Here is a 27,881-nt window from a genome sequence, read left to right as displayed (position 1 = left end):
TATTTTACTTATCAGAGCTACTTATTACAGCATTTATTTATTCAGTTGGATGATTATTACAGTTAAACGCTATGTTTTTCCTGGTTTCGTGATGCTTTGCAAGTATTTGATATGCCATCCACGGCCATTTTGGTTAATTCGCGTAGGGGCCGACAGTGTGGCATAGCATGTTTAAATCCACAATAAAGTCGAAAGTGGAGTTTTATTGTGACTTTCCTTGCTCAGGATCCCCATACAAGCCTTGTTTTTTGTCATATTTATATAGTTCCTTAAATGCAGCTTCTCGTTCTCTCTCAAGTCTCAATTCTTCTAGAGCCTGACGTTTAGCCTGAGTATACTCCAATACCGTGCTCCTAGCGCTATAAAGTATCGAGTCTCTCTGAAAAAAGTATTATTTCAGTGCTCGTGTCCTCTTTCGGTCATTATTTATAAATATTATGACTTTGGATGTTTTTTTTTTATTTATCTCGTAATAGATTTCCCATATATTTTTTAAAAATACAAAAGTCGCCAAAAAAGTAACCAAAAAAAGTTACAGTTTGAAACAGTAACGGTAAAGATAACTAGTTCGTTTTAAAAAGTAGCTTCATAGTGGGCACAAACGTTAAAGAACCTTTACAAAACTGCTCCAAACGTCCTAACTTAGTCCAAATAATATTCGTCAAACATAGGTTCGGGGCTTCGGTTTTGGCCACTGCTCCTCTTTGGGCCCTCATAAAATCATACAGCTGTAACGACTAACAGCAATCGAATTTCATTGTCAAACGATAATTTTTTCAGAAGGAGTCCAAAGCTTCAAACATCTTCTCTTAAAAGGTAAGGATGTACGATTTGCGGAATATGGTTTTTTGTGAGTTCAAATTTAGTTGCACAGATAAGTATGGTTTTATAGGTTATTTTACACTTTAACTGTCAAGTAACAAACAAAGTTGAAAATATATTGATTTTCTTTAAATAAAATGAAATACCCAAAATAACATCCTGGTTATTCCAAGCCAAGATAGAAAAAAGTAGTACTAAGCGTTTAAAAAAAACAACATTTGTTTGTTTTTTAGCAAGCACAAATCTCATTTTTCTCAAAAAGCGACGCAAAATATTCGTTTTAATTTTTGGGACCTTTTCGACCAAATTACAGATTTTTAATCATTAAAACTTATGTTTTTTCATTTTAGAGATAGCAACCAAATGCTTTACTCTGAAGGTCAGCAACGTACATAATTTCATGCAACATCTTCTTTACATTCTTACTGAACTAAAAACAAACGTTCATAGAGATAAAGTGTTAAAATTTGTTAAACTAAATTCTCCTTTCGTTGATTTTTATCCATTTCTTCGATTTATTTAGAAAAGTTGGTTAAATGACACAATCGTTAAAGATGAAAAAATCGTTTTTCGCAAAATCAAGTAATACGATTTTTTCTGGGATCCTGATTAGCAAGGGAAGTAAGGAAGAAGAAGAAACGTTGAAATTATCGAGAAAAGAGAAAGCCAAAGAAACTAAGTTAGGTCCACAGAAAAAAAACAATAAGAGAAAAAAACAAGTAGTTCAAAAGCAATTAAGTTATTATATTTAAAGGATTATTTGAGTCGTTTAAGAAGAAGATTGCAGTATTTGAATGTTAAGTTGTGATACTAAGTTGCAAAAGTTGTTTGTAAACAATATATATTTTCAATAGTTTTTCTTGTTTCCTTTTTATCTAACATTAATGCACCTTATGCCAACATATCTTTTAAATCTCACATTACAATTTCTCACCTTTCAAATTATTTTTATGGCCAAAACTGATACAAGACGTGGCCGAAAGTAGCATACAAGTGACCAAAACTGTTGAAATGCAAGTTTTTTTTTCAATTTGTTAATGCATTTTTTATTATGTGGCGGCTACAACTGATGAATAACGTGCTCCAAACAAAACAATAACCCAGAAAATGTTATCGGAAACGTAATAGTTTACTAATTATAAGCATTCAAATTTATAAAATTTCTTAAAGTGGCCAAAATCGGTGCACCGATCCCACAATATTCCAGATACGTCTCAAGGACATATTTGCATCATGAAACATTTTTAGAATATTATTTGGCCTGACTTTGGACATTTTTTTGCAACCCTTAAATAACATCTTTTCAATTATACATCCAAGGAACGTTTTTAGGATGTTCTAATTACGTTTTTAAACTTCGTGATACCTGGATATTCATCACTGAACCCTGTGTCCTTTTTTATATTGAAAAGAACAGCATGAAGTTAGCTTATTCAAAAACAGGACAGACACGAAAAAGTCATAAGAAAGAGAACTCTAGTTTTTACAGTGTACCTACCTTTTTATAAGCAGCATATTTAGCCATATAACTTAGCCATTCTTGGCTACTAAGAATCACAACATTGAATCCTATCTTAGAGGGATCCTTTTTATTTACCACTGCCTGTATCATAGCATATTGCGCAAAGAACAAGAATGGTCTATAAACACCATTTTGCTCCATTGCAATGATTTTGTCCTTTTCCCACCATACTTCTACACCATCGGGTATATGGAGTCCTTTTCTGTTAATTTCAGGAGGCAATTGAGTTCCAGAACTAGAAGCTAGAGAACGTTTACTTGCAGAATTAGAATATCCAGAACGTTTACTTTCAGTACTAGAACCTCGAAGATGTTGACTTCCAAAACTAGAAGCTTGAGAAGTTTTATTTCCAGAACTAGAAGATCCGGGGTCCACAGATGATTGTGAACTTAATCCTGTAAAAATACAAATGAAAATATATTGATTTGAAAAAGACAGTAATATTTTATATTGGTTATGTTACATGCTAATTCATTGAACAGATTAAGGACCGTCGCTAAAAGGGGATATTAGAAGAAATGAGATAAAAAATATTTTTATTCTTTAGTAGCTCATTATTATATTTAAAAAAAAAAGAATTTTCTAATGAATAAGAAACATGTTTTTCTTCTTAATAGAGTTTGAACATGGCTTCCGCTCGCGGCATTTTTCTTGTCAAACGCATAGATTGGTTATGTCTGTGTGACTTCATTCTTCGCGGGAAAATTTAAACTACAGAAATTCTGCGATTTAAAAAAAAAAAGAAAAATGGTTTCTAAACACGCGTTTCAGTGTACAAATGTCTGAAAATGGCTTCCATGTATTATTATAAAGTAATAATTAATAATAATTACGATTAAAAGAATTTAAATAATCTAACCAAATAGCTTCTGCCTATTGCCGCCTTGTTTGTGTATTTTGCGGTAAACTAATGCAAATCTTATTCGGACCTTTATCCTTCATGGAATCACATCCAGCTCAAAACGCGTCTTATCTAATAATAATCTACCTCCTTGGGGAAATGGCAGATTTCCAAATCCATTCTTTATTTACATCTTTGACCTGCGCTATGGGCCTCTCTTTGTTTTTCTCGCGCTCGCATATTTTGCCTTCTTCTCAGTATGAGTAGGATACTCGGGAACAGCCTTACGGCAAAGCCATACCGTGTTTATACATACACGTGCTGGAACGTACTGGAAAAACTGACTTGGACCCACGCTTTACATAGCGCAACAATGTCAGTACTTTCGCAAAAATTAATGAGAAAAATATATAATTCTGTATTGCCTAATTATTTGTTCACTACATAAATTCATATAACTTCTGCGTTAATTTTAGCTTTTTATGAGACATTTATTTATTTAGAATATCGTAAATTGCTTTTAATTTGCATTAGGTTAATATTTTTGGCTGAGATATAAACGATATTGTTGTCTTGACCGATGATTACATTGTCGTTTTTAATGTTTTATTAGAAGAAAAAAGTCCACAACAATAGAATTCAGTGTTTCTAGGACAAAAGTCTGGTGCCCATGCACTAGAGCTAGAATTGGCCATTACTGCGGTCGTAGAACCACCCATAACCCTGGAAAGCAGAACGCCCTGAGCGCGCGAGACGAGTTTACCTAGTAGGTAATGGAGGGGATAACGCGTTGTTACGGGCCGCATTAATTCGACACAAAATTTAAAAATCGCGATTACTCCGGTATTAATTGTCGTATTGAGATGATTTTTGGATAGAAATTTTCGTCAGTCTTTACCGCTTCTGACGAATATAGAATCATAGCTCAGTCCATATAAATTCAATTCCCAAACTGAGCACGAAGTTTTCACAACTTCAAGCTCAAAAACGTCGCTATAAATTTTCGAATTGCCAAAACGACCAATACTTATCAAGTGCATGTACATTAATCTATACCACATCCAAAATTCAGCTCGATCTGATTTGATTTCTAGAAATGACGAGCATAAATATGTCAACACTCGACCAAGGTCGCGCCGATAGTCATTTGTTTTTCAAGGACAGAAAAAATGCGAATCTATGGAATGTTGCGGATTCTAAAAAACCCTCGGCGAACGATGTAATTGATTGATTTTTTAACATGTATAAAAAAGATGTGAACAAATAATAAATTAAAAGTAAAAAAAGTATACGTTTTACATGCAATTCCGTCGCGACGCGTTGCGCGCTTTTGATGGAACTGCAAAATCGGCGCGACCTTGATCGAGCGTTGACATACAGGTCGGCCTTTGAATAGGCGACTGGGGAGGAAGCGTTTTCGCCAGTTGAGTTCCCCCCACCATAAGGCCCAATCGAGGCATAATATGATCTTTTGTTTGCCTTTTTCTATCTCGGAGCATTTGCTCTGAATAGGCAACAGCTCAGAACTGACTTATTATTAGCGTTTTAACACATTTACATATTACTTTTTGATTTATGTTTTTAAATTTTATCAAAATTATAATAGAATATTTAATAATATTGTTAATATGTACATGTTACGTTTTTTAATATAGATTTTATTTATTTATTTCATATACAAATAGTTAGATAATGATGTACATACATAATATATTTTAAAAAATTAAATAAGTTTACAAGAACGAATACTTAATATGTTATGCGTATTAAAAAAATAAATAAAAATTTCTATTTATATATCTTCATCCAATAAAACTTCTTACAATGTCTTAAGAAGTTTAAAGGCATTGTTGCTTTCTTCATTATACGAAGTATTTTGGCTTAAAAAAATATTCTTCTATTGAGATGCATATCAAATTGTATACGTCCAAATTGATACAAATCAAAATTGTACACGTAGGCTAGTTTCAACTGATATACTGCAATATAATTAATTAATAATAATTATAATTTATACGGATTGTATTGATAATCTGTTAAAATTACACAAAACAATCTATATCAATACACTTCACTGAAAAAAAAACCAAATGATCGCACAACTCGCGCAATCGCCTATTCAGAGTAAATGCTCCAAGATCGAAAAAGCCAAACAAAAGATCAGATTATGCCTCGACTGAGTCTTGTGGTGGGGGGAGCTCAGTTAGCGGAAACGCTACCTCCCCAGTCGCCTATTCAGAGGCCGACCTGTATTTATGCTCGTGATTTCTACAATTCAAATCAGATCGAGCTCAATTTTGGATATAGTATAGATTAATGTACATTCACTTGATAAGTATTAGTCGTTTTAAACAATTAGAAAATATTTAGCGTCGTTTTTGAGCTCGAAGTTGTGGAAACTTCGTGCTCAGTTTGTGAATTGAATTTATACGGAATGAGCTATGATTCTATATTCATCAGAAGCCGCAAAGACTGAAGAAAATTTTTATCCAAAAATCATCTCGATACGACCATTAATACCGGAGTAATCGCGATTTTAAAATTTTGTGTCGAATTAATTCGGCCCGTAGCAACGCGTTATCCCCTGCCTTACCTACTAGGCAAAGTCGTATCGAGCGCTCAGGACGTTCTGCTTTCCAGGGGCTCAATTGGCCAATGGTTGGGAAAAAATGTTTACTGGGTAGATAATCAGCTGGATCAGCTGTCAAGTAGAAATGCATGATGACCGCGAAACTTGATTATTCAAAATTTTGAAAAGTAACCTAGCGACTAAAGTGGTCTCATTGGCGCTCAGTTCACGGAAAAAATTAAGAATAAAATTTGTTGCAGGAAATTTTTCAGAGCGATACAGATTTGTTAAAACAACTTCGCGTCTTTCAAAAAACATGTGTTTGTCATGGAAAAACCAAAGAAAGTTTAACCGATATTTGTGTAAAGTTTATCCTGTGAAGTTAATTGTTGTTTCAGAGCATCTTTCATCGAAAATCGATGTAAAGTTTATCTTCTGTTTTTTCTGCATAACGCTATTCACTGCTTCAAGTTTCTAAAAATATGTTTATCTCATTTCATGCAACATCCAAACTAAGTAGTCTTTTTGGGTAGTGCGATAGGACTACGGGGACGAAAAAATTATGCTTATGTAAACAAAAATTCAAGTGTTTTAATACAAAACAGGCAGAAGGACGATTGCAGAGCAACATTTTTCTCTCAATGGAATTGGATTAATAAATCGTCAACTTCAATAAGATGTTTCTCTGAAATTGTCGACCCCGTCCTCCTCCCATGTATGATACCACGAGATTTGCTCTGACCTCCCTAGAATTTTGATTTAATAAACTTAAGGAGCGTACATGTCTGTAAAATATAAACACGTTTGATTAAATAAAAGTAAAACCTTAATCAAATTACTCTTAGAAAATAAAATGTGTTAAAAACATCCAGTATTTAGTTGTCTAAATGGACAATTTTATCATTTGTTCAGAGACTAAAATGTTGCTAGTCTGAATCACTTTGCATGGTCCGAAATCCAAAAGCGATGAAAAATTAATTTTAGTTTCTAAACAAAATTTCTAGTTTCCTAAATTAACATTTGAAAAGTATTATAAAGGAACTTCAATGTTGATTTAAACTACTATTCTTCAGTCGTCTCTTTTACATTCTTTCTTGTTTTTCCATTTAAATGCCAGTTGAAGTAATAAAACCAAAAGAGAAGAATTCACTTTTTTATTATATTTTAATTTATTATTATGTATATTTGGATCAAATTTTTTTTCTGAATTCAAAAATTTTGCTAAAAAGTCATCGTTCTTGGTATATTAATTCAACTGTTCACTTAAAAATTCAACAATTTTTATTGAATTTTCTTTCTTGACTAAAATACTTTCGTCTTATTGTTTTAAAAACTTATCACCTTTCGTACATTGTTTTCTATCAAAAATAAATGGGTTTAAGTTCAAAATTAACGTTTTGGTTGAGAAATTAACATCTTCGTGTTACAAATGTAACTGTTTGGTAGAACATTCGCACTTTTGGCTGGAAAATTTATAAATCGGTAGAAAATTAAACTATCTGGTCTACAGTTGAACCGCTGTGTTCAAAACTTAATTTTTTTCGTTTAAGATTTAGTGAACAATTCATTTTTTTGTTAGAAAATTTAACTCTTACTTTCAAAATTCGTTTATTGTTTCCTCTAAAATTAATTTTTTAACTGTATATAAAACAATACCATTTTTTGTTTCAATGTTGATCTTTTGCAGTAGCAAGTTTAAATGTTTGTGTAAAATTCATGAATTTTGTTGAAGAAAATATTCTTCTGGGTCGAAAATTAATTCTATTAGTTGAAAAATTCAAGTAATTTGTTGAAAATTTGCCTTTTAAATAAAAAATTTTAATTTTTAGAGGTTAATAATTAAATTCTGTTTATGAAAGTTGAGCTACTTTCTTAAGAGTTCATTTTTTTCAGAATAGAATATTTGTTTTAAAAAATCATATTTTCAGATTGAAATTCGAATGATTTATAGAGAAATTTGTTTGTTTTTTGGCTTCAAATTTCTAGCATTTGGTTGAAAATTCAGTGGTTGTAGAAAATTTGTTTTTTTTTTTAATTAAATATTAATTTCCTTATTGAAAATGTAACTATTTAATTTGTATCCAACAATAAATCTTTTTTAGTTGAAAAATTCATCTTTCAGGTGCAAAGTTTATGTAATATGTTAAAAATTTGAGTTTTTGTTTCAAAATTTAAAATTTCTATTGAAATTTTGTTTCTTTATTGGCTGAACAATCTTTCATTTGAATGTAAAAAGATCAATTTTCAACCAATAAAGTGAATTTCTAATAAACTGCTTCAACTTCCAAGGAAGGAGTTGAATTTTTAACCTTTTAAAAGGCTCTTGCAGAAAATTTATATTTAATATTTATTTCATTTCACATAAATATATTAACAAAAAAAGAGATTGTTCAATAAATTATTTTCTCTATTGTTTATTTATTATATGTTACTAACTGAAAAACAAGGAAAAGTTCAACATTTCAGAATATATAATTTATATCTAATTGTTTGTTAACTTGCATTAGTTATTACCTCACAAAATAAAAAGTTGACCAAAATTATGAAATTTGAGAAAAAGCCACAAATATCTCGCAATAATAAAAGAGAAAATAATTATATACAATAATAATTAGTTTAAACAATTACATTTGTCAAATTTAACTAATTATTAAGTCACTCTAGGCGTAATACTTCGAGAAATTATAATATTTCATAAAAACCCGCACATTTGTGAAATTCAAAGAGAATATTAATAAAAATAATAATAAATTCTTTGAAAAATTTTGTTTGTCTACTTAAATTAATTATTACCTCACTCTAATTGAAAATTTGATAAAAAGTGGAAAATTTGAGGAGAAACTTATAATTGCTAGTATTATTTTGAGAGAATATTATTAAAAATTATAATAAATTGTTCCAATAATTATATTTGTTAATTTTTACTCATTATTGCTTCGCTGTAAACGAAAAGTTGAAAATAAGTTGAAAAATTCGGAAAACCCACGACTTTTTAGATTAGTGCAAAGAGATAATTGTCAAACACAATAAGAACTTTTTTAAACAATTTATTTAAACATCTAATCATCAGTGAAAAGTATTATATATTTTTTAAACAATTTTAGGTTAAACGCTGAAAAAAATCATAACTAGCGCCAAAAACTTGCAAAACCAATTTTTTCACTTGTTGGGCTTCCTTGGGATCTTATAAAACAGACTTACGAGTGTGATATTTAACAAGTAATAGTTTATTCATATTGTATGGCTAATTGTAAAGAGAAATCTTGAGTTTAAACTCGATTTACAGGATATTGAAGATTCTGATTAAAATGTAGAAAACAAATTTTGGGGGGGATATATATGAAAATTCGAAAGAGAGAGAGAAAAAATTCAAATGCATTTTAGACCATTTTAGTCAACAATGAGGTCCTACCTAAGTTTTGATCAACTTACGAAGTTCAACCTTCAGGAGGTTATTCTGCATTAGTATATTTCATTTTTGGCGTGCTGTAATCTTATTTCATGGCCTTGGCCTTTTAACTTGTTTAATTTTAAATGTGGAAACGGCGATTTTCATTTCAACGCCGTCTACCTGATTGACTTTCCCCTCCACAGAACATCCTCTCACGTCGCTGAGTGAGCACACTATACTGTGCCCGACCCTATTCAACGGGAAGTCCATTGTACGTATGGGGGATAGAAGACAAGATATAAATAAATTTTAATTTGTTCTGTTTCAACTATAAAGTCATGAACACTATAGCATAGACCATAAGGCCTTCAAAAATTTTAATTGACAGCTTTCAATGTAAAACTAACAAACTTTAGAAGTTCAACTTCTGGAAAGTTCAGGGATTTTTTCGAGCGTGCTTATTATTATTTTTCAATTGTAATATCAAATTAAATAACAACGTTGTTTTAATTATTTTTAAAGTGTATTTGTAGTACTGGATAGCCCTAGGTCTATGCACTCATTCGCCGAACGAACGAGCATCGCGGGACCGAGACCTGCCGAGCGAACGAATACATGAGGGGTCTCCCACTTTCGAACATCTCATTGCGTTGTTTTAGTCAGTCGATGAGCGGAGGAATCTAGTCTAAAGACTAATTCAGACTAGCAATTCTCAGTTGCGGTTCGCCGGTCCGGCTGGACTCTGGGCGAATCAAAGCGTGCTCGGTCCCTGTTCCGGTTCGTTTCGAGCATTTAGGTTCGATTCTAATTTCAGCCGTGCCGTCCGCAACCGTACCCAATGAGAGCGCTCGCTAAAGCCACGAGGCCTGCAGCCAAACTGCGTACAGTCCCATGTTAAAGAATATGAACTTAGTAAAGTAACGAAATGGCGCCATCTAGTGGAGATAGAACGAACTACAGCTCTATTCCGGCAACCCTTCCACCACGCTTTTCCACCCATTCCATGCTAATTTTAATATATCTTTAAATTTATATTTACAGGAAGAATAATTTAGGTAAACATACCATTTCATGCAATATAAAAAAACATCAAATAGCGCATAATCAAAAATGAATTGCGGTTTTTATATATTACATGAAATAGTTTGCTTGTGCAAATTATTCTTGCCATAATTCTAACTGAAAAAATATTTAAACAGAGACATTAAGCCCAACACTTAAGTACCACTCCGAACAGGTCGGTCCCTTTTTCAATTTAAAAATAAAAATAATGTCAATTTGTTTCAAGCAGAAAATGTAAATAATTTGGAGACGTGATTATTATAATCACTCACTCGTTATTTACATGTCCGCCATGTTCCTATATTCCTGATCTTCCCCTTCTACCATACAAGCATCAACACGGACGCCACCTAAGTGAGATAGAAATCACTAAAACTCGTTCACATTTTAGCCTTCAGGCTGTACCTAGTGTACCTGCAGCTATTTCTCGAGCTTGCTGCACGCCACTCACGACACTTTAATCTATAAATCGCACAGGCGTGAGAATGACAATCTTGTAAGCTGAATCGGCTCAGTGTGACTGCGCAAGTCAACCGGCGAACCGCAGCCGAGAACGGCTAGTCTGAATTAGCCTTAACGCGCCGGTGCGCATATATGTATCAGTCCCACGGATGGGACTGGTGGGAGTTAGGGGTAATCGTTGGCTCAGTCGCCACGTGCTCGCTCGCCTGGTAGGCTCTTTCGCTCTGCGCTCGTTTGCTCGGCGAACGAGTGTACCTGTCTAATTAGTTTAACGAAAGATTCCATAATACTAGTCGGCATCAAAACAAAGTAAAATTTTTGTCAACTAGCGATAGTTTCTATTTAAGTAGGAATAGTCGGTTTATTGCTCTATGACAGTTTGAAATTTTTGATATAAAAAATTCACAACTATAGTACAGTACAAGTCCGATAACTTGCTGTCCTGTAAGTGTACACTCCCCTTAAAACGTCCTCGCACGTACGGCACGCACACTAATTGTGGCTCTCCCACTTCCTGCGTTATTTTTCTCGTGATTTGCATCCATGCTTTACACATGTGCGTACCTAATATCGTGCAACTAGAGGGGGCATCCCGTAAGTCCGCAATTCCTGGAATTTTTCGTTCCTACATCCCCGAAGTTCGAGAGTTATCGGACTTGTAATTTAGTTGAATTTCGGTGAACCCAAGCATATCCTGAAAAAACTTTTAATTTTCAACTCATGGAGTAAATAACATTTGGAATATAATACTTCTAAATTGCTAATAGCAAAATTAACCAATTTCTATATTTCATTTCTTATTATTACAAATAGAACCCCCCCCCCCCCCCCCCCCCCGCCGGCAAGTGTCGGGCGCAGCATCTCGCGCTTACTCAGCGCGGTGAGGGGAAGTTAAGTGTAGAGGGTAAATCAAAAAGGTAGACGGCGAACAAATGGATACTGCCCGAACTTTTCATGTGGTAAAATCTTGTTTGAGGGCATTTGACTTTGCTTAATTTTAAATGTAAAAATCTATGGTTTATTGCTTTCCACTGTATAACAGATGTGATTACGAAATTTCGGGTCACGGCTCAATATTATATTGGTCATCTGACACTGAGTTAAATATGATTATGCTTTGTGAATTATATTATCTTAATAAAAAATAATTTAAAGATCCCTGCAAAGCAGTTAAACTCAGTAGAAAGTTCTGTACATATAACTTTACAAAATAAAATTTATTTACAAATTAAATATTAATAATCTTGTGCAACATTTTCATAGCAAAGCGAATGACTATAATGTATATTTTACGTGATACCAGGAATAGATCTAATGTTTGAAAACCTTGAAACAATCTAGAATCATGGTTTTATTTCTTTTAGTCGCAAGAATAGAAAAAACTTAGGAAATCTCCGAATTTTAGAAGATGATTTTCAAATTATTTCACGGACTTCTTTGAAATAAATTAAACAAATATTTAACAAATAAACTGAATCTGAAATTGTGAGGATCTTATTATTTAAACTCTTTTTTATTTGGTTATTTTTATTTACAATTGGATATTTTTAAAAAAGGAATATTTTATGTCAAGCAAAAGCAATAGATCCAATATTTGAAAACCCTGAATGAATTAAAAAATACTTCTCTATTTTTAGTGGCAAATGGCGGAAAGAGATTATAAAACCTCTAAAGTAATATTTTAGGTTCGTTTCATTAAATATTTTCAGGTAAAAAATGGACATTATTCATACTTTAAAATTAGTGTTCAGAAGTGGACTGAGATTCACCCACCAATCAGATGAAAGTCTTGCAAATCGCCCTTAAAAATCTCTCTACCTGTTTTTTTTTTCTTGAAAGGATTTGAAAGGAAAAAAGCTTTGAAAGAAACGAATAAAGAAGAGAGCCTTAAAGATTTCAAAGGCTTTTACTAAATAATTTTAAGTGATTTTTTAAATGGTTTTCATTATGTAGGACGTATTAAAAATTGTAAAAACATTTTATAATATTCCTATAAATATGTCAAATGATTTTTAAGGAATTTTGTAAGATTTTCCAGGATTTCAGTCAATCAAGGATTCTTAAAGGCTCTTAATAAGGTATCTTACTCAATTCCCGAGGATCTCAAAAAATTCCATGTGATTTTGAATATTTCAAGAGATGTCAAGGAATATCATCAGATTTCATTTAATTCTACGGGATTTCAAAGTATTTTACAATATATCAATTAATTTCAAAGAAGTTATTCACAAGATTTGAGGGATTTCAAAGGATTTAAAAATGTTAAGATTCTCAAATGCTATTAACAGATTTCAAGGATTTGAAGCGAATTTGAGAAATTTCGAAGGATTTAAAAGATTTTTTACATTTGTTTACCTAATAGAACTGATCAAGATTCGTAATAGCACAATTTTATTATTATATTTTCCCTTAAAACAATTAATTTCCAACCATGAAAAACGGAATTTTATTTTATACATAATGTTGATTTAATAAAAACGTTTTTAATAAAACATCATTACAAGTAAAAATTGTAATATTTGATCAATAATCAATAAATAGTTTTAAGATGTTAATTTTGTTTGTCTACTTGGTCATAATCAATATTATCAAAGTATTGATTAATTTTTAAGATTGTGAAAAAAACGCTCTCTAGCTCCGCTGGGATATGAGCCCAGGTCCTTCAGATTGCCGGTCTGATGATCTACCAACTGAGCTACGGAGACACGAGAACACTTTCCTCACAATCTTCTTACAAGCAGAATGTCAACCTCATTCCTTATACTTGTAAGATGTTTCTTTCTAAACATGAAATTCATATTTTATTATTGATGTAGGTTTTTCGACCAGGGAAATTAGTTAATAGTTTTAAGATGTTAATTTTGTTTGTCTACTTGGTCATAATCAATATTATTAAAATATTGATTAATTTTTAAGATTGTGAAAAACGCTCTTTAGCTCCGTTGGGATTATTTAAACCCACCCAGGTCTTTCAGATTGCCCAGTTGAGCAAAAGCGCGTTTTTTCACAATCTTAAAAATTAATCAATATTTTAATAATATTGATTATGACCAAGTAGACAAACGAAATGAACATCTTAAAACTATTAATTAATTTCCCTGGTCAAAAAACCTACATCAATAATAAAATATGTATTTCATGTGTAGAAAGAAAAATCTTACAAGTATAAGGAATGACTTTGACATTCTGCTTGTAAGAAGATCCACATGCTCAATTTTTGACAAAACTGCAGTAGTTAAATTTTTACTTGAAGAAATAGCCAAAAATGAATTATCTAAATTTTCAACTAAAGAAGATAAATATTAAACCAAATATGAAACAATTAAATTTTCGGTAAAAAAATTCCTGTTCAATAAAAAAAAAACGAATTTTCAACAAAATAGTTAAATTTGTAACAATTACTTTTTAATAAAAATGCCTTAATGTATAAGCAACGAAGTTCATTTTTAACTAAAATAATGAATCTTGAACAAAAGATAAATGCATTTTTAACCCAATAGTTGAATTTTCAAAGAACAGATGAATTTTCTATTAAGTAGATTAAATGTCTATCAAAAAAGATAAATTTAAGACCAAAAATGGAATTGTTAAATTTTGAGGTTAAAATATTAATTTTTAATAAAATAATGAACTGTTAAAGTAATTCTGAATTAAAAAAAAATTTCAAACTAAGACTTGAATTTTTAATCTAATAGTTACATGTTTAACCTAAAAATGGAATTTTCAAGAAAATTAATATATAATTAATAAAATTAATTAATCACGAATAAAATTAAAATCCTACCACAAAAGATCAAGTTTTAACAAAATGCAAACATTTTCAACGTAATAACAGAATTTTTAAATGAAGAAAATAAATGTTTAAAAAAAACATTAAATAGTTGAATTTTCTGTCGGAAAAATCAATTTTCAACGAAAGAAAAAAAGAATTTTTGAACAAATTAGTTACATTTTTAAGTGAATAAATTATTTTCTACCTAAAACAATGAACAATCAACCAAAAAAATTAATTTTTCAACCCCAAAGATAAATTTCGTACCAAAAAACGACATTAATCTTAACAAACAGAATAAAATTTTAACAAAACACTTGAATTTCTTACCAAAAAAGATTATTTTTAACAAATTACATATATTTTCAACCAAATAAAAATTTTTTTGAAGAATTTTCAAACCAATAATTAATTTTTTAACCTAATAATTAAAAGTTCTATCTGAGAAATGAGTTTTCAAACAAAAGGGTGAACTAGTCGCCAAGAAAATTAATATTCTACTACAAAAGACAAAATTTTAACAAAATGCAGACATTGTCAAGCAATCAAAAACAAATGTTGTAAGTTAATGACAAAACAATTCTGCCATTTATATGGAATTTACTGGAATTTTCTCGATATAATAATCTGTTTTTAAATAATCTGTAAAATCCATAACAAAATGTTGGAAAATGAAACGAATTTTTTTCAGAAGAAAAAGTAATTATTGTGCGCGTAGCGAGCACAATGTACCCGTATGGTAAAAATTACAATAAAAAGTCAAACTAAAATTAGGTAAGAGAAAAAATTATTTTAATCTTAATGAATAAAAATAGAGTCGAATAATGTTAATTATTAAGTAATCTGAGTATTGTGCTTACCAATAAAATAGAAGAAAACTACTGAATTTATCAGCAGCATAGCGACAGCGGTCCTCGTCATGCCAAATACAACAGACAGTTTCTTGAACTATTTCCTGAGGATTCTAACTGATGACGAGAAATAAAACCCAGGTTTTTGCGGCTTATATAATGCAGGCGTTATCTTGTTTTTTTTCTTCAAATGAGTATAAGTACTGGAAAGGGACACGATATAAAGTACATAACATTTTTATTGATAGCGTCAAATTTTTTTTTCGTGTGCGTGGAATATTGTGTCATATTGAAACCATTACTTATTTGTCAATGTCGCGTCAAATGCTAGAACAGTTTCCAAAACTGAAGGAAAAATACAGATTATATTGCAATAATTTTTCCTTAGTCATAAAGACAATAATTAAATTCGTGTTGAAAGTCACAAGCATATTTTGGTATCTATTTGTCTCTAATGAGCCGTTAAAAAAAAAAAAAGCATCTGCAATATTTTCAGGAATTTTTAAAAAATATTTCCGAATTTTTTTAAATTTTATATAAAATTTCAATTATTTTTAAATACATTAAGAGGTTTTTCTGAAAAAAATAAAGGTTGATTTTTAAAAAAAGCCCAACTTAATTTTTTTGCCCTTTTCAACTTCTACTTTCATAAGGAACCTATCTTGTAAGTTTTATGCTGCCTCAAAAATGGTTTAACCCACATGATGCTATTAAAATTAGCAGCCTTTAAAAAATATTTAGAAGAATAAAAACGTGGGGATTTCCTGAAAATATTTTTTCATGTTTTCAAAATTTGAAGAAAAAAAGATTTTCTGAAAAACCCCACGTCTTTATTTTTTGCATATTTAGTTCTCAATTTCTGTTAAAATTAAAAACTAAAACTTCTACTTAAAAATTCAAATATTTGGTCAAAATTATTTTTCTTCTTTGACTGAAAAATCGTTCTTGTTTAAAAATAGTTGAAAATTGATCTGTTTCATTAGTAAATTGATCTTTATTTGCCTAAAAACCCTTAGAGAATTCTTTAAAATCTGAAAAATTTAACTATTCAGTTAAAAAAATTTTTTTGTCAAAGATAAATTTTTTAACTGAAAGTTTAACTATCTCATTTTTGTCAAAAATTGATCAGTTTTCAATTAAAAATTTCTGTATTCTCTTGAAAATTCGTACTTTTTCGGTAGAAAAATAATTTTCTTGGTCTAAAATTCAACTACTTCAGTTGAAGATTCATCATTTTCGTCGAAAATTCATCGTTTGGTTGAAAATTTAAATAATTCTTTTTTATTTTTGCTAAATCTTAAAAAATATTTTAATTTAATTGAATTTGAATATAATTATAACAAAATGTAACAATTTTGAAAAGAAATTATCTTTTTTTTTATTTTAAATTCAACTCTTTGGTTGGAAATGAACTTTTTGGTCAAAAACGTAGTTTTTTGTTAAAAATTCATATTTTATGTTAAAAAATTCGTCTTTTATACTTGAAAATTCAACAATTTAGTTGATTTTTTTCATACTTGAGTTAAAAATGTTTTTGTTTTAAAATTTTTTATTTAGGTTTTAAAAAAGTCTAAATTTTGGTAAAAAATGTTGCGATTTTGTTGAAAGTTAATTCTTTTATTCATCTATTTCGTTAAAAACTCAACTATTTTTTAGAAATTATTGTTTTTTTTTTAATTAACTTTCTTAAATGAAAATTGAACTGTATAACTTTTGGTTGAAAATGTATCTTTTTCCTTTAACTAAAAAAGTAACTGATTCATCAGTTAAAACCATTAGTACTGATTTGATTACTTAAATTTTTCACTAATTTGGATTTAGAGAGAAGAATATTTTAATTAAAAATAATTAAAATGAAAACAAATTATCAACGCTTTCAAAATGCAATCTGCAATTTTGAGAGATTTAATTATTGGAATTGCCCTACAATTTTTAGTATTTGAATTTAAAACTACTGCATTGTGAAATTTGATATTGAAAACCTACAAAAATTAAAAAATTCGTATTAAAATTTTTTTAATTGAAGCCTTAAATGCAAAAGAACTTTAGATTCAAGGCCTCATAATTGTAATTATTCTTATCTTATCTAATGCTATTTAAATTTGAAACAAATAACTATGTGCTGTTTTACTTAGCATATACCTTCTTATTTGCTATCTCGTTTAATTTCATGTAATCGTGAAAAAATGTTCCCTTAAAAATTGTCACATGAATATTAACAGGATTTTACAACATATTAGGAAAAATTCGATCCTTTCTAAAAAATATTTAGTAATTTCAAAAGTTTGGAAAAAATAAAAATTATTTGAAACGTTTTCGGAAATTCTTTGAAGATTTAAAATATCTTTAATTCATTCAAATCCTCTTAAATTCCTAAAAATATTTTTAGCTGCCTAGAAATCTTGTGACAATTTGTTTGTTAAAATGAAGCCTTTGAAAATTCTTCTAAACGCTTCTAAAGTTTTGATTTGAAGTCTTTAAAAAGATCTGCATTTTTAGACATTTTTTACAGTTAAAAATACTTCCAAATCTTCTAAATATTTTTTTAATTTAAACCATTTTTTATTTGTTTCTCTAACCTTAACAAATTGTAAAATTTTCCTTTAAAATCTTCTACTCTTTTGGGAAATTTTAAGAAATGTTTTAAAATCTTTATAAATTTTTTCAATTTCCTCTTGAAGTTCATTTTTCAAAAAAAACTCTTAAAAATGTTCCCGTAAATCCTAATCAAATTCTTCTGGCAATCCTTGTAGAAATTGCAGACCTTCTAATATTTTTAAATTACTCGAATTTTTCGTGGATTTTTTTCTAAATTCTGCAAAATTAAAAACTTGTCTTGAAGTCTTCCAGATTCTTCTTTGAGAATTTTAGAAATCTCTAAATAAATGTACAATTTTTTAAACTGACCTCTTCAAACTAATTTTTAAAATAAAGAATCATTTTAATTTTTCCTATTAGCTTAAAGAATTTGTTCAAGTTTCTTGAAACCTTACAAAATTTTTAAAATAGCTTAATATCGAGGCGTTCGAGGGCTGGGGCGATGTGTCGGGAGTTAAAAAGCAGATACTTTTCTAGATTCGAGGGAGAGAGGGATTTTCCAGTAACCGTTTTTTAGATCCAAATTTTAGGCTCTGCATTTTTTCAAAAAAATGCATGGTACGGCCATCTTTACGTAAAGCTAGCAGCACCATGGTAGAAATATCAGAATTGAAGGCTCATTAAAGGCTCTTGCATGACCCATGGTGCAATTTTTAAGTAAGGGGCAGTTTTTAATTAGCAAGGGAAGGTCTAAGAAAATTCATTTTAGGGGCGTTGGAGAGTCTAAAATGAGCCTTCAATTCTAGTGTGCTCCATTTTCAGATTAGAGCACATTTAATTTTTAGGGTAATTTATTTTTTATAGGGGTTGTTTTCTGAAAAATAGCGCCGTTGGGTCAAACAAGAACCTAAAATGAGCCTTCAATTCTGGTGTGCTTAATTTTCAGATTAGAGTATATTTAATTTTCAGGAAAGTTTATTTATGATAGGGGTTGTTTTTGAAAAATTAGTTTCGCCATGTGTCAAACAAGAACCTTTAATGAGCCTTTAATTCTGATGTACTCAGTTTTATGATCAGTGCATATTCAGTGCACTTTATCAGCAGTTTTAAGTGAAGGGCAGTGTTTTAATAGCAAGGGATAGTTTTGAAAAATTGATATGAGGGACGTTGGAGAGCCTAAAATGAGCCTTCAATTCTGGTGTGCTCAATTTTCAGATTAGAACATATTTATTTTTTAGGGTTTATTTATAATAGGTGTTGTTTTTTAAAAATTTCGTCGTGGGTCATACTAGAGCTTTTAATGAGCCTTTAATTCTGATATACTCAGTTTTATGATTAGTGCATATTTAGTACACTTTATCAGCACTTTTATGTAAGGGGTAGTTTTTTAACATCAAGGGATGGTTTTGGAAAATTGATTTTGAGGTCGTTGGAGAGCCTAAAATGATTCTTCAATTCATGTTTGTACAATTTTCAGATTGAAGCATATTTAATTTTTAGGGTAGTTTATTTATGATAGGTGTTGTTTTTTGAAAAATTTTCACAGTGGGTCATATAAGAGCCTTTAATGATCCTTCAATTGTGATGCTCTTAGTGTTATGATTAGTGCATATTTAGTAGACTTTATCAGCACTTTTAAGTAGGGGTAGTTTTTCAATGTCAAGGGATGGTTTTGGAAAATTGATTTTGGGGGCCTTAGAAAGACTAAAATGAGCCTTCAATTCTGGTGTGCTTAATTTTCAGATTAGAGTATATTTAATTTTTAGGAAAGTTTATTTATGATAGGGGTTGTTTTTGAACAATTAGTTTCGCCATGTGTCAAACAAGAACCTTTAATTCTGATGTACTCAGTTTTATGATCAGTGCATATTCAGTGCACTTTATAAGCAGTTTTAAGTGAAGGGCAGTGTTTTAATAGCAAGGGATAGTTTTGAAAAATTGATATGGGGGACGTTGGAGAGCCTAAAATGAGCCTTCAATTCTGGTGTGCTCAATTTTCAGATTAGAACATATTTATTTTTTAGGGTTGTTTATTTATAATAGGTGTTGTTTTTAAAAAATTTCGCCGTGGGTCATACTAGAGCTTTTAATGAGCCTTTAATTCTGATATACTCAGTTTTATGATTAGTGCATATTTAGGATAATTTATCAACACTTTTATGTAAGGGGTAGTTTTTTAACATCAAGGGATGGTTTTGGAAAATTGATTTTGAGGTCGTTGGAGAGCCTAAAATGATTCTTCAATTCATGTGTGTACAATTTTCAGATTGAAGCATATTTAATTTTTAGGGTAGTTTATTTATGATAGGTGTTGTTTTTGGAAAAATTTTCAAAGTGGGTCATATAAGAGCCTTTAATGATCCTTCAATTGTGATGCTCTTAGTGTTATGATTAGTGCATATTTAGTAGACTTTATCAGCACTTTTAAGTAGGGGTAGTTTTTCAATGTCAAGGGATGGTTTTGGAAAATTGATTTTGGGGGCCTTAGAAAGACTAAAATGAGCCATCAATTCTGGTGTGCTTAATTTTCAGATTAGAGTATATTTAATTTTCAGGAAAGTTTATTTATGATAGGGGTTGTTTTTGAAAAATTAGTTTCGCCATGTGTCAAACAAGAACCTTTAATTCTGATGTACTCAGTTTTATGATCAGTGCATATTCAGTGCACTTTATCAGCAGTTTTAAGTGAGGGGCAGTCTTTTAATAGCAAGGGATAGTTTTGAAAAATTGGTATGAGGGACGTTGGAGAGCCTAAAATGAGCCTTCAATTCTGGTGTGCTCAATTTTCAGATTAGAACATATTTATTTTTTAGGGTTGTTTATTTATAATAGGTGTTGTTTTTTAAAAATTTTGCCGTGGGTCATACTAGAGCTTTTAATGAGCCTTTAATTCTGATATACTCAGTTTTATGATTAGTGCATATTTAGTACACTTTATCAGCACTTTTATGTAAGGGGTAGTTTTCTAACATCAAAAGATGGTTTTGGAAAATTGATTTTGAGGTCGTTGGAGAGACTAAAATGATTCTTCAATTCATGTGTGTACAATTTTCAGATTGAAGCATATTTAATTTTTAGGGTAGTTTATTTATGATAGGTGTTGTTTTTGGAAATTTTCACAGTGGGCCATATAAGAGCCTTTAATGATCCTTCACTTGTGATGCTCTTAGTGTTATGATTAGTGCATATTTAGTAGACTTTATCAGCACTTTTAAGTAGGGGTAGTTTTTCAATGTCAAGGGATGGTTTTGGAAAATTGATTTTGAGGGCCTTAGAGAGACTAAAATGAGCCTTCAATTCTGCTGTGCTTAATTTTATTATTAGCGCATATTTAGTGCACTTTATCAGCACTTTTAAGTAAGGGGTAGTTTTTTAACATCAGGGGATGGATTTGGAAAATTTATTTTGGGGCCGTTTAAGAGCCTAAAATGAACTTTCAATCCTGGTGTATTCAATTTTCAGATTAGTGCATATTTATTTTTAGGTTAGTTTTTTATGATAGGGTTTGTTTTTGAAAAGTTGCGCCACAGGTCATGCAAGAGCCTTCAATGAGCCCTAAATTCCTGTAAAAGAACAAATTTGATATCACGAATATTTCTACCATGGTGCTGCTAGCTTTACTTAAGGCTGGCAGTACCATGCATTTTTTTGAAAAAATGCAGAGCCAAAAATTTGGCTTTTGGGTATTAAATGAGCCTTAAATGATCCCTCAATTATGGCATAGGTCGGACGTCTTTTGGGCAAAGTGGTACTTCCAGCTTTACCCACCTTCGGGTCCTTAAGTTCGATGACGTTCTGCACGGTCATCGTCTGTTTTAAACGTTTTACGCCGAAGTGAAAACTGGCCGCATGTTCGTGAATAATGCCTTTAAAGGCCTCTGTATATTCTGGTGAAAACTCGTACTTAACTTCCGGTACCGTTAAGGGGATGACTTCGATTGGACAATCCCTACTGAAAATTCCTATATTGGTTCCTACATATTCTCATATAGGATCGTACATAGGAACCTACATATTTCATCTATAGGTGTCACCTATAGAAAATGACATAGGATCCTATAAAGGATAGGTTCCTGTATGGGATCCTGTATATATTTCTGTATGAGACCATATCCAGATGCGCAGTAGTATTCTATGGTACTTGCGGCTGCGCAGAAGGTTTTTTGATGTTCCAGAAGCACCTGGAGACCTAAGTACCCATTAGGCACGATGAAGTACCATTATTTAGTTACCATTAGATACCTTATTAGGGAGTGTTCTATGCAGGCACCTATATAAGATCCTACTTCATTTCCTATAGGTGGCACCTATAGGTGAAAGAAATAGGATCCTATTTTGAAATTTAAAGTAGGAATGCGACGGTGTTGAATATATACGCCGACGTATGATAATTTCCAAATAAATATAATCTGCTTCATGGTCATCAATTAAAATCAAAGGGTATTTTTCATCGTGGATTTCAGGTGTGACATTAACACAACAATCGAGCTTCATGAAGGTATGAACCGCGCCGAATTTAGCGTATGGTGGACCCCATGAGGGTGAAGCCAGCACAGGAACTTCTGGGGATGTCAGCAGGATGAACAGTCATGTGTCAACAAACTCTAATTTAAAATTAGAAGAATAAAATCAGAAGGTAGGTGCAAATTGTTATTTTTATGGATAAATAAATGAAAAAAGTGTGACCCAGGGCAGTGTTGACAACGCGGAAAAGGAATGGCAATTTTAACTGAAAGTCGTAAGGACTCAATTGATGCAAAATCCTGTTAAACAAAACAAGAATCCAACGACTAAATTTGGACCAGAACGAATAAACGAAAATAAAAAAACCCTATTGTAATCTGAAAAAAAAATATAATAAAATAAAATTTCCGGAAAAAATAAAAAAAGAGGAAAGAAAAATGACAAGGCGCCCAACCACATCCCCTTCCTTCTCTTTTTTCCTTTCTTTCGTCTTTTTTATTTTTATAACCATCAAAATACAATAAAATAAAAAACATAAATAAATAAATTTGCATTACCAACGTTTCGGTACTCGTACAGTACCCTTATCAAGGCAAGAAATATTTAAGTGGTAGAAATTGACAGCACCCACGAACAAGTGCTCTCTCTTTGATACCTGGGAATCGAATTGATAGAGCTACAAGAGCGGATTCGGGAAATTCCGGACGCAATCTCAATGCTAATATATTTTTTGGTGCAGGAACATTTCGACGGGTTGCTGCTCTTATTGCCTAATTGAGTAGAGTCTAGCTTCTAGGCGCATTATTGTAGTATTCCCAGCATATTGTTGCAATAAATGGTCGCAGAATTTTGTTCAGGGAAGCAACACATTTTTGTACATCCTCCACCATTTTCCGGCCGAATTGGTTAAAGGTTTTGCTACTAAACAGTTCCGTTTTTTGGGGACTATTAACAATTTCCTAAAATAAGTAACGCATGCGGCTAAAAAGATATTAGCGTCTTCATGACCTAAACCAGCAAATGTAGGTAGCGGTTATTCCGGGATTCTCAACACACGGGCCACTCCGTGCCAGTCACTTAGCTTTGGGGTGTGGTAAATTAACAGGCGCGATCGGTTCTTTGAGGCAGATGTTTGGATATCCCAAGCATAACCCCAGGATATCCCTGGCACGTCTCCGGGATATCCTAAATATCCCTGGGACGAGTTATCCCTGGAATATCCTTGGGACAACCTGGGAGATAAAGGTTATATCCGGGCATATCCTATTGATGTGATGGTCTAATGTAACAGGGCATGTGATTGAAGATGGTAATTTCCTGGCATGTGTGCATTTTTCTGAACTTGATTATTCTGAAGAGGTGAAATATTCAAAAAGTGTTGAATATTCTGCTCGTTTAGACCGTTTTGATGGAGTTGAATATTTTTCTAAATTTGAGGGTTTTGAGTGGGTGGACTCAAAAGGGGTTGAATGTTTTTCTCATTTAGACTGGTTTGAAGAAATCGAATATTTTTCTCAATCTGAGCGTTCTGAACATCTAGAATATCCAACAGGGGTTGGATATTTTGCTCATTTAGACTTTTTTTAAAGGATTGAATATTTTTCTGAATCTCAGCATTCTAAACGGATGGAATATTCAAAAGTGGTTAAACATTTTCCTCGACCAAACCATTTTGAGGGAGTTGAATATTTTTCTCCATGTGAGCGTTCTGAACGTGCAGGATATTTAAAAGGGTTTGAATATTAGTGATTATTTTGCTTGATCTGATTACTCTGACGGGATAAAATATGCAGGGGAGAAGGTGAATGTAATGGTAAAAATACTAGGAGATCCTGTTCAGACATTGTCTCAATTGACAAAGATTGTAATCTCTGAGATCGCGATACAATAGGTTCGCAATAGCTATTTAAGGGCGCCACCGGGTTTGGTGGTTCTACCCAAGAACAAGACTGCTTTTGATTGACTTGCAAGGTTTACTGCTTTTTTCCAAGGGTGGAGTGAAGCATGGCCTCCTAAAGGTGTAGGTTCGATTTTCAATCACAAAAAATCATAAAAAGTAAAACTAGCAGAAAAAGAAATTCGGAGCCCCACGTTTGGGTCGCCAAATAGATATGTTTTGAGCTATCAATAGGGAGTGAAAGAAATTTAAATTCTTTTTTTAGCTGAAAAATTAGTAGAAGTTAAGGAAATATTGTTGTTTATTAAAACAAGGTACGCCTGACCCTGTCCACACTTTCCAAATTCGTTTCCAACTTGTGAAAAAGTTCCGTCGTCGAGAGGATGAAAAAAAAGGCAAAACGAAATTCGAGCCGTACGCGAAATAAGAAAACCGAGAAAGACTCTTTCGAGATTCACAACCTCGGGGATGAAACTCCCGAATCAAGCCCTTTCTTAGGTCGTTCGGTTGATAATCCGGCGACTAGCAACCACCGATCCCAAGCGAAGGAACGGGGAAGAAATCGCGATCACGCCACGAAAGAACAAGATGCGAATCGTCGGCCAGATTTTCTGACAGTTCAACACTAATAATGAAAATCCGGAGGAAAATTTACTAACCTTTGGTCGTCAATTGAAAACCTCCTCCTACACGCTACTCGATCGAACAGCTACTGACTAAAGCTCCTGCGGTTTTTCGGAAATTCCCAACCGCCGAGCGACCTCGCACGCGTTTCAGTGGTGGGGAGGACGGATCGAGCTCTGTCATTGGACGCCCACTCCTCGCAAACGCTGGAATTCGTCGAAAAATTGCTGTTCTCCGGTTCACTAGAATTTTTCCTTTCTGAGACAGTTGAAGCTTACGATGAATACTAAACGTTCGAAAAATCATATTTCTAAAAAAAACTCATTTTGGTTCGAGATTGCAACTCGCTAATTTCCGAGATTAAATTGACCGACTTATTCTCGGAAAACAGAAATCTTGAATATTAATCCACGTTTGAGGATTAAATACGATGGTCGTTAAAATATGAAATATGTCACATTTCAGAAAAAAATGTAAAATATTTTGTAATCTTTTTCAATTTTCTCTTAGAATACTTTTAAAAAAATCATTTGAAATTTTCCCATAGATATTACGAATTTCTTTTTCATTCTCTAGGCGCCCTGTAAAATTTTGTTCACCTAAAAGTTGTTTAAATCCTGAGTAATTAAATGAATTGTCTTAAAGTCTTTCATACTCTTTTTTTCACGCATTGTGAAATCTTCTTAACTTAAAAGCATTATTCTAAAATAAAACTTAAACCATTTAAAATTTGTCCATAAATCTCAAACAAATTTAACCGTCTGACTAGTAATTGTATAATTAATTTTTATTTGTTAAAACAATTGGTTTCATGTAAAAATCGAAAAAAATGTATATATTACAGATGCTATGCGTTTTTCAATCATTGTTAAATTGCTTAAACAAAATTTATATATTTAATTAGGTAGCGTATTAAAGGAAAACAACCAAAACATATTTCGCTAGTAATTTTTCAAGAAACCTAGATTTTCTTGTACCCTTCCATTTTAAAATGTTTGTTTTAATTCCTGAAAGAATTTTCTGGCTCAAATCACGTAATTTCCAAATTTTGAATAATTTATAAACGCCAATTAAATTGTTTAATTTTGACAAATGAACATGAAAAGTTCCATACAAATTGTCAACAAAATACATCAATTTTCAAAAAAATTGTTTAATTTTAAAGCCAAACGGACAAATTATCATATTATTGATTTGTGACAAAAAATAATTCAGGTATTTAAGATTTCTTTCCAAATTCTGGTAGAGTTTATAGCCCACACTTATATTCTTTCCCAATTTTTTGTTGAGGTTTTGCTATCAGGAGGGAAATACCCTGCGAGTTTTATGCGGTCTGAATAACTTTTGTGCCCAGAAGAATTTTTTTTCATATAATCGAATTCTCGCATTTTCCTTGCAAACAACATTAGATACAAAAAAGTGTTAAGAAAATATTTTGCACAGTTAAGAAAGTTTAAAAAAAAGTTATTTTACTTAATACTTAATACTTAATTGTGCAAATACTAAATTGTGCAAAAATATTTAAAAAGCAACATATTTTGTCCCCGAGAGATTCTGCGATTTTAAGTATAGAACCTGCCTGCTTTGAAATGGATTCGATCATAACCACACTGAAAAAAATAATTTGACGATACACGCATAATTCTGGTTATTCCAACCATAATGTATTGCTCGCTCAGCTACAGCGATACGGTTTGCGTATTTTACCCATACCATAATTACTGAAGCAATATTACTTCTTCAGTCATTTGTTCTAATAGATATTTCTAAACATAAGATGGCTGTAGTAGAAAGAATTTGTACGGCTGCGTCAGACAGAATTTGGTTGGGGTAAATCAACCATACGCACGGCTCTCAGCTGATATAAAATGCTAATGAGGATGCATCCTCCATAATGCAGTGGAGTTGAAATTAATTTAAAAATTCGATTTTTTGTACTTTCGTTATTATTAATAATATAAAACTATGATTTCGTTGAAAAGTATTTTTGAAAGATACACGGAAAAAAATAAAAATCGTCTTTGTTTTACATTGCGCTAAACTATTCAACGAAATGTGTTATAAAATTCTATAAAATTTAAATGCTAGGGTGACGTAACCTCGATAGAAAGGCAGGGTATACGAAAAACGTAAAATAGTTCAATAAAATCTAAAATTCTAGCTAAAATAATGTCTATATTGAAGAAGTTTTGAAATCAATTTTTCGCCGAAAAAAAAAATAATCTTTTGTATTATTATATTATTACTTTATACTTTAATATTTGCTCACACGTTCGAGCACACAATTATTTGCTATTACACAATCACTACACTATTTGTAATCGCACGCTATGGAAATTTTTATTTGCCACGTGTTTGAACCCTATTAGTCGAGGAGCTGGGTAGGATCCCGTATGCATTAAAGAGGTAAAGGATAAAAACTATGTAGTCTTATGTATTTTTACCCGCTGAATCCAATGGTACCAGTTAATTTTGCGATAAGTGCCTAGGTTTTGTTTAAAACGCAATTGTTTAAACAATTATGAAAACATTATTTTTTTCAATGGGACAAATTTTTTTTAGATAATTTGAGGCATTTTAAGAAGAAATGGTCCCTTGTCATTTTTTTGTAAAATGCATATTTGAAAAGTTATGAATTTTTAAAGTTCAAAATTTGACGATTTTTTGCAACTTTGAATGTTAATAATTTTCGATCTATTAAATATTTTGAAAAAAATAAAGAATCAACTTATTCTTTAAGTCTTCCTCTACCTATTAACCATAAGGAATGTCGGATTAACCAGGGGGAAGCCGTTGTTATTGATATTTACAAATAGCGTGTTTTGGCGCGCGACAGCGCAGCGGCGCGGTGTGAGTGACTGCTTGGCGCTCGAGCTCATGCTGGCGAACCCACTTGCTGAATATGCCATTCCCTCAGATTTTGGTATTAAGGACTAAGGTACTAAAGACTAGAAAGATGAAAAAAAAATTTTCGTTTTTTTTTTATTCTGTGATATAAATGCATTTGAGATTTGTATTTGTTAGTAATATTAAAGCAATAAAACTGTTGAAAATGTATAAATAAAA

General features: G+C 31.5%; 1 protein-coding gene across 1 annotated transcript; it reads right to left on the bottom strand.

Annotated features, from left to right (window-relative positions):
• On the bottom strand, positions 1 to 24,946 carry LOC117173314. Its single transcript, XM_033361806.1, has 4 exons — positions 24,851 to 24,946; positions 15,302 to 15,495; positions 2,321 to 2,739; positions 1 to 379 (listed from the first exon to the last, which is right to left on the bottom strand). The coding sequence occupies exons 2-4, from the start codon at positions 15,360 to 15,362 to the stop codon at positions 203 to 205; spliced, it is 657 nt and encodes a 218-aa protein (XP_033217697.1). The 5' UTR covers positions 15,363 to 15,495; positions 24,851 to 24,946; the 3' UTR covers positions 1 to 202.
• Positions 24,947 to 27,881: the final 2,935 nt, after the last annotated feature.

This window comes from Belonocnema kinseyi, chromosome 5 (assembly GCF_010883055.1).
Source record: "Belonocnema kinseyi isolate 2016_QV_RU_SX_M_011 chromosome 5, B_treatae_v1, whole genome shotgun sequence".
Lineage (NCBI taxonomy): Eukaryota > Metazoa > Arthropoda > Insecta > Hymenoptera > Cynipidae > Belonocnema > Belonocnema kinseyi.
Note: the sequence above shows the minus strand (reverse complement) of the source record. Positions and strands in the feature narration are given on the sequence as shown.

Bases quoted from the DNA above. Each gene is read 5' to 3' on its own strand.
- LOC117173314 (XM_033361806.1), bottom strand. From the start codon at position 15,362: ATGACGAGGACCGCTGTCGCTATGCTGCTGATAAATTCAGTAGTTTTC. The intron at 2,740-15,301 runs GTAAGCACAATA...GTATTTTTACAG, and splicing joins AGTTTTCTTCTATTTTATTG to GATTAAGTTCACAATCATCT. The intron at 380-2,320 runs GTAGGTACACTG...TACTTTTTTCAG, and splicing joins AATATGCTGCTTATAAAAAG to AGAGACTCGATACTTTATAG.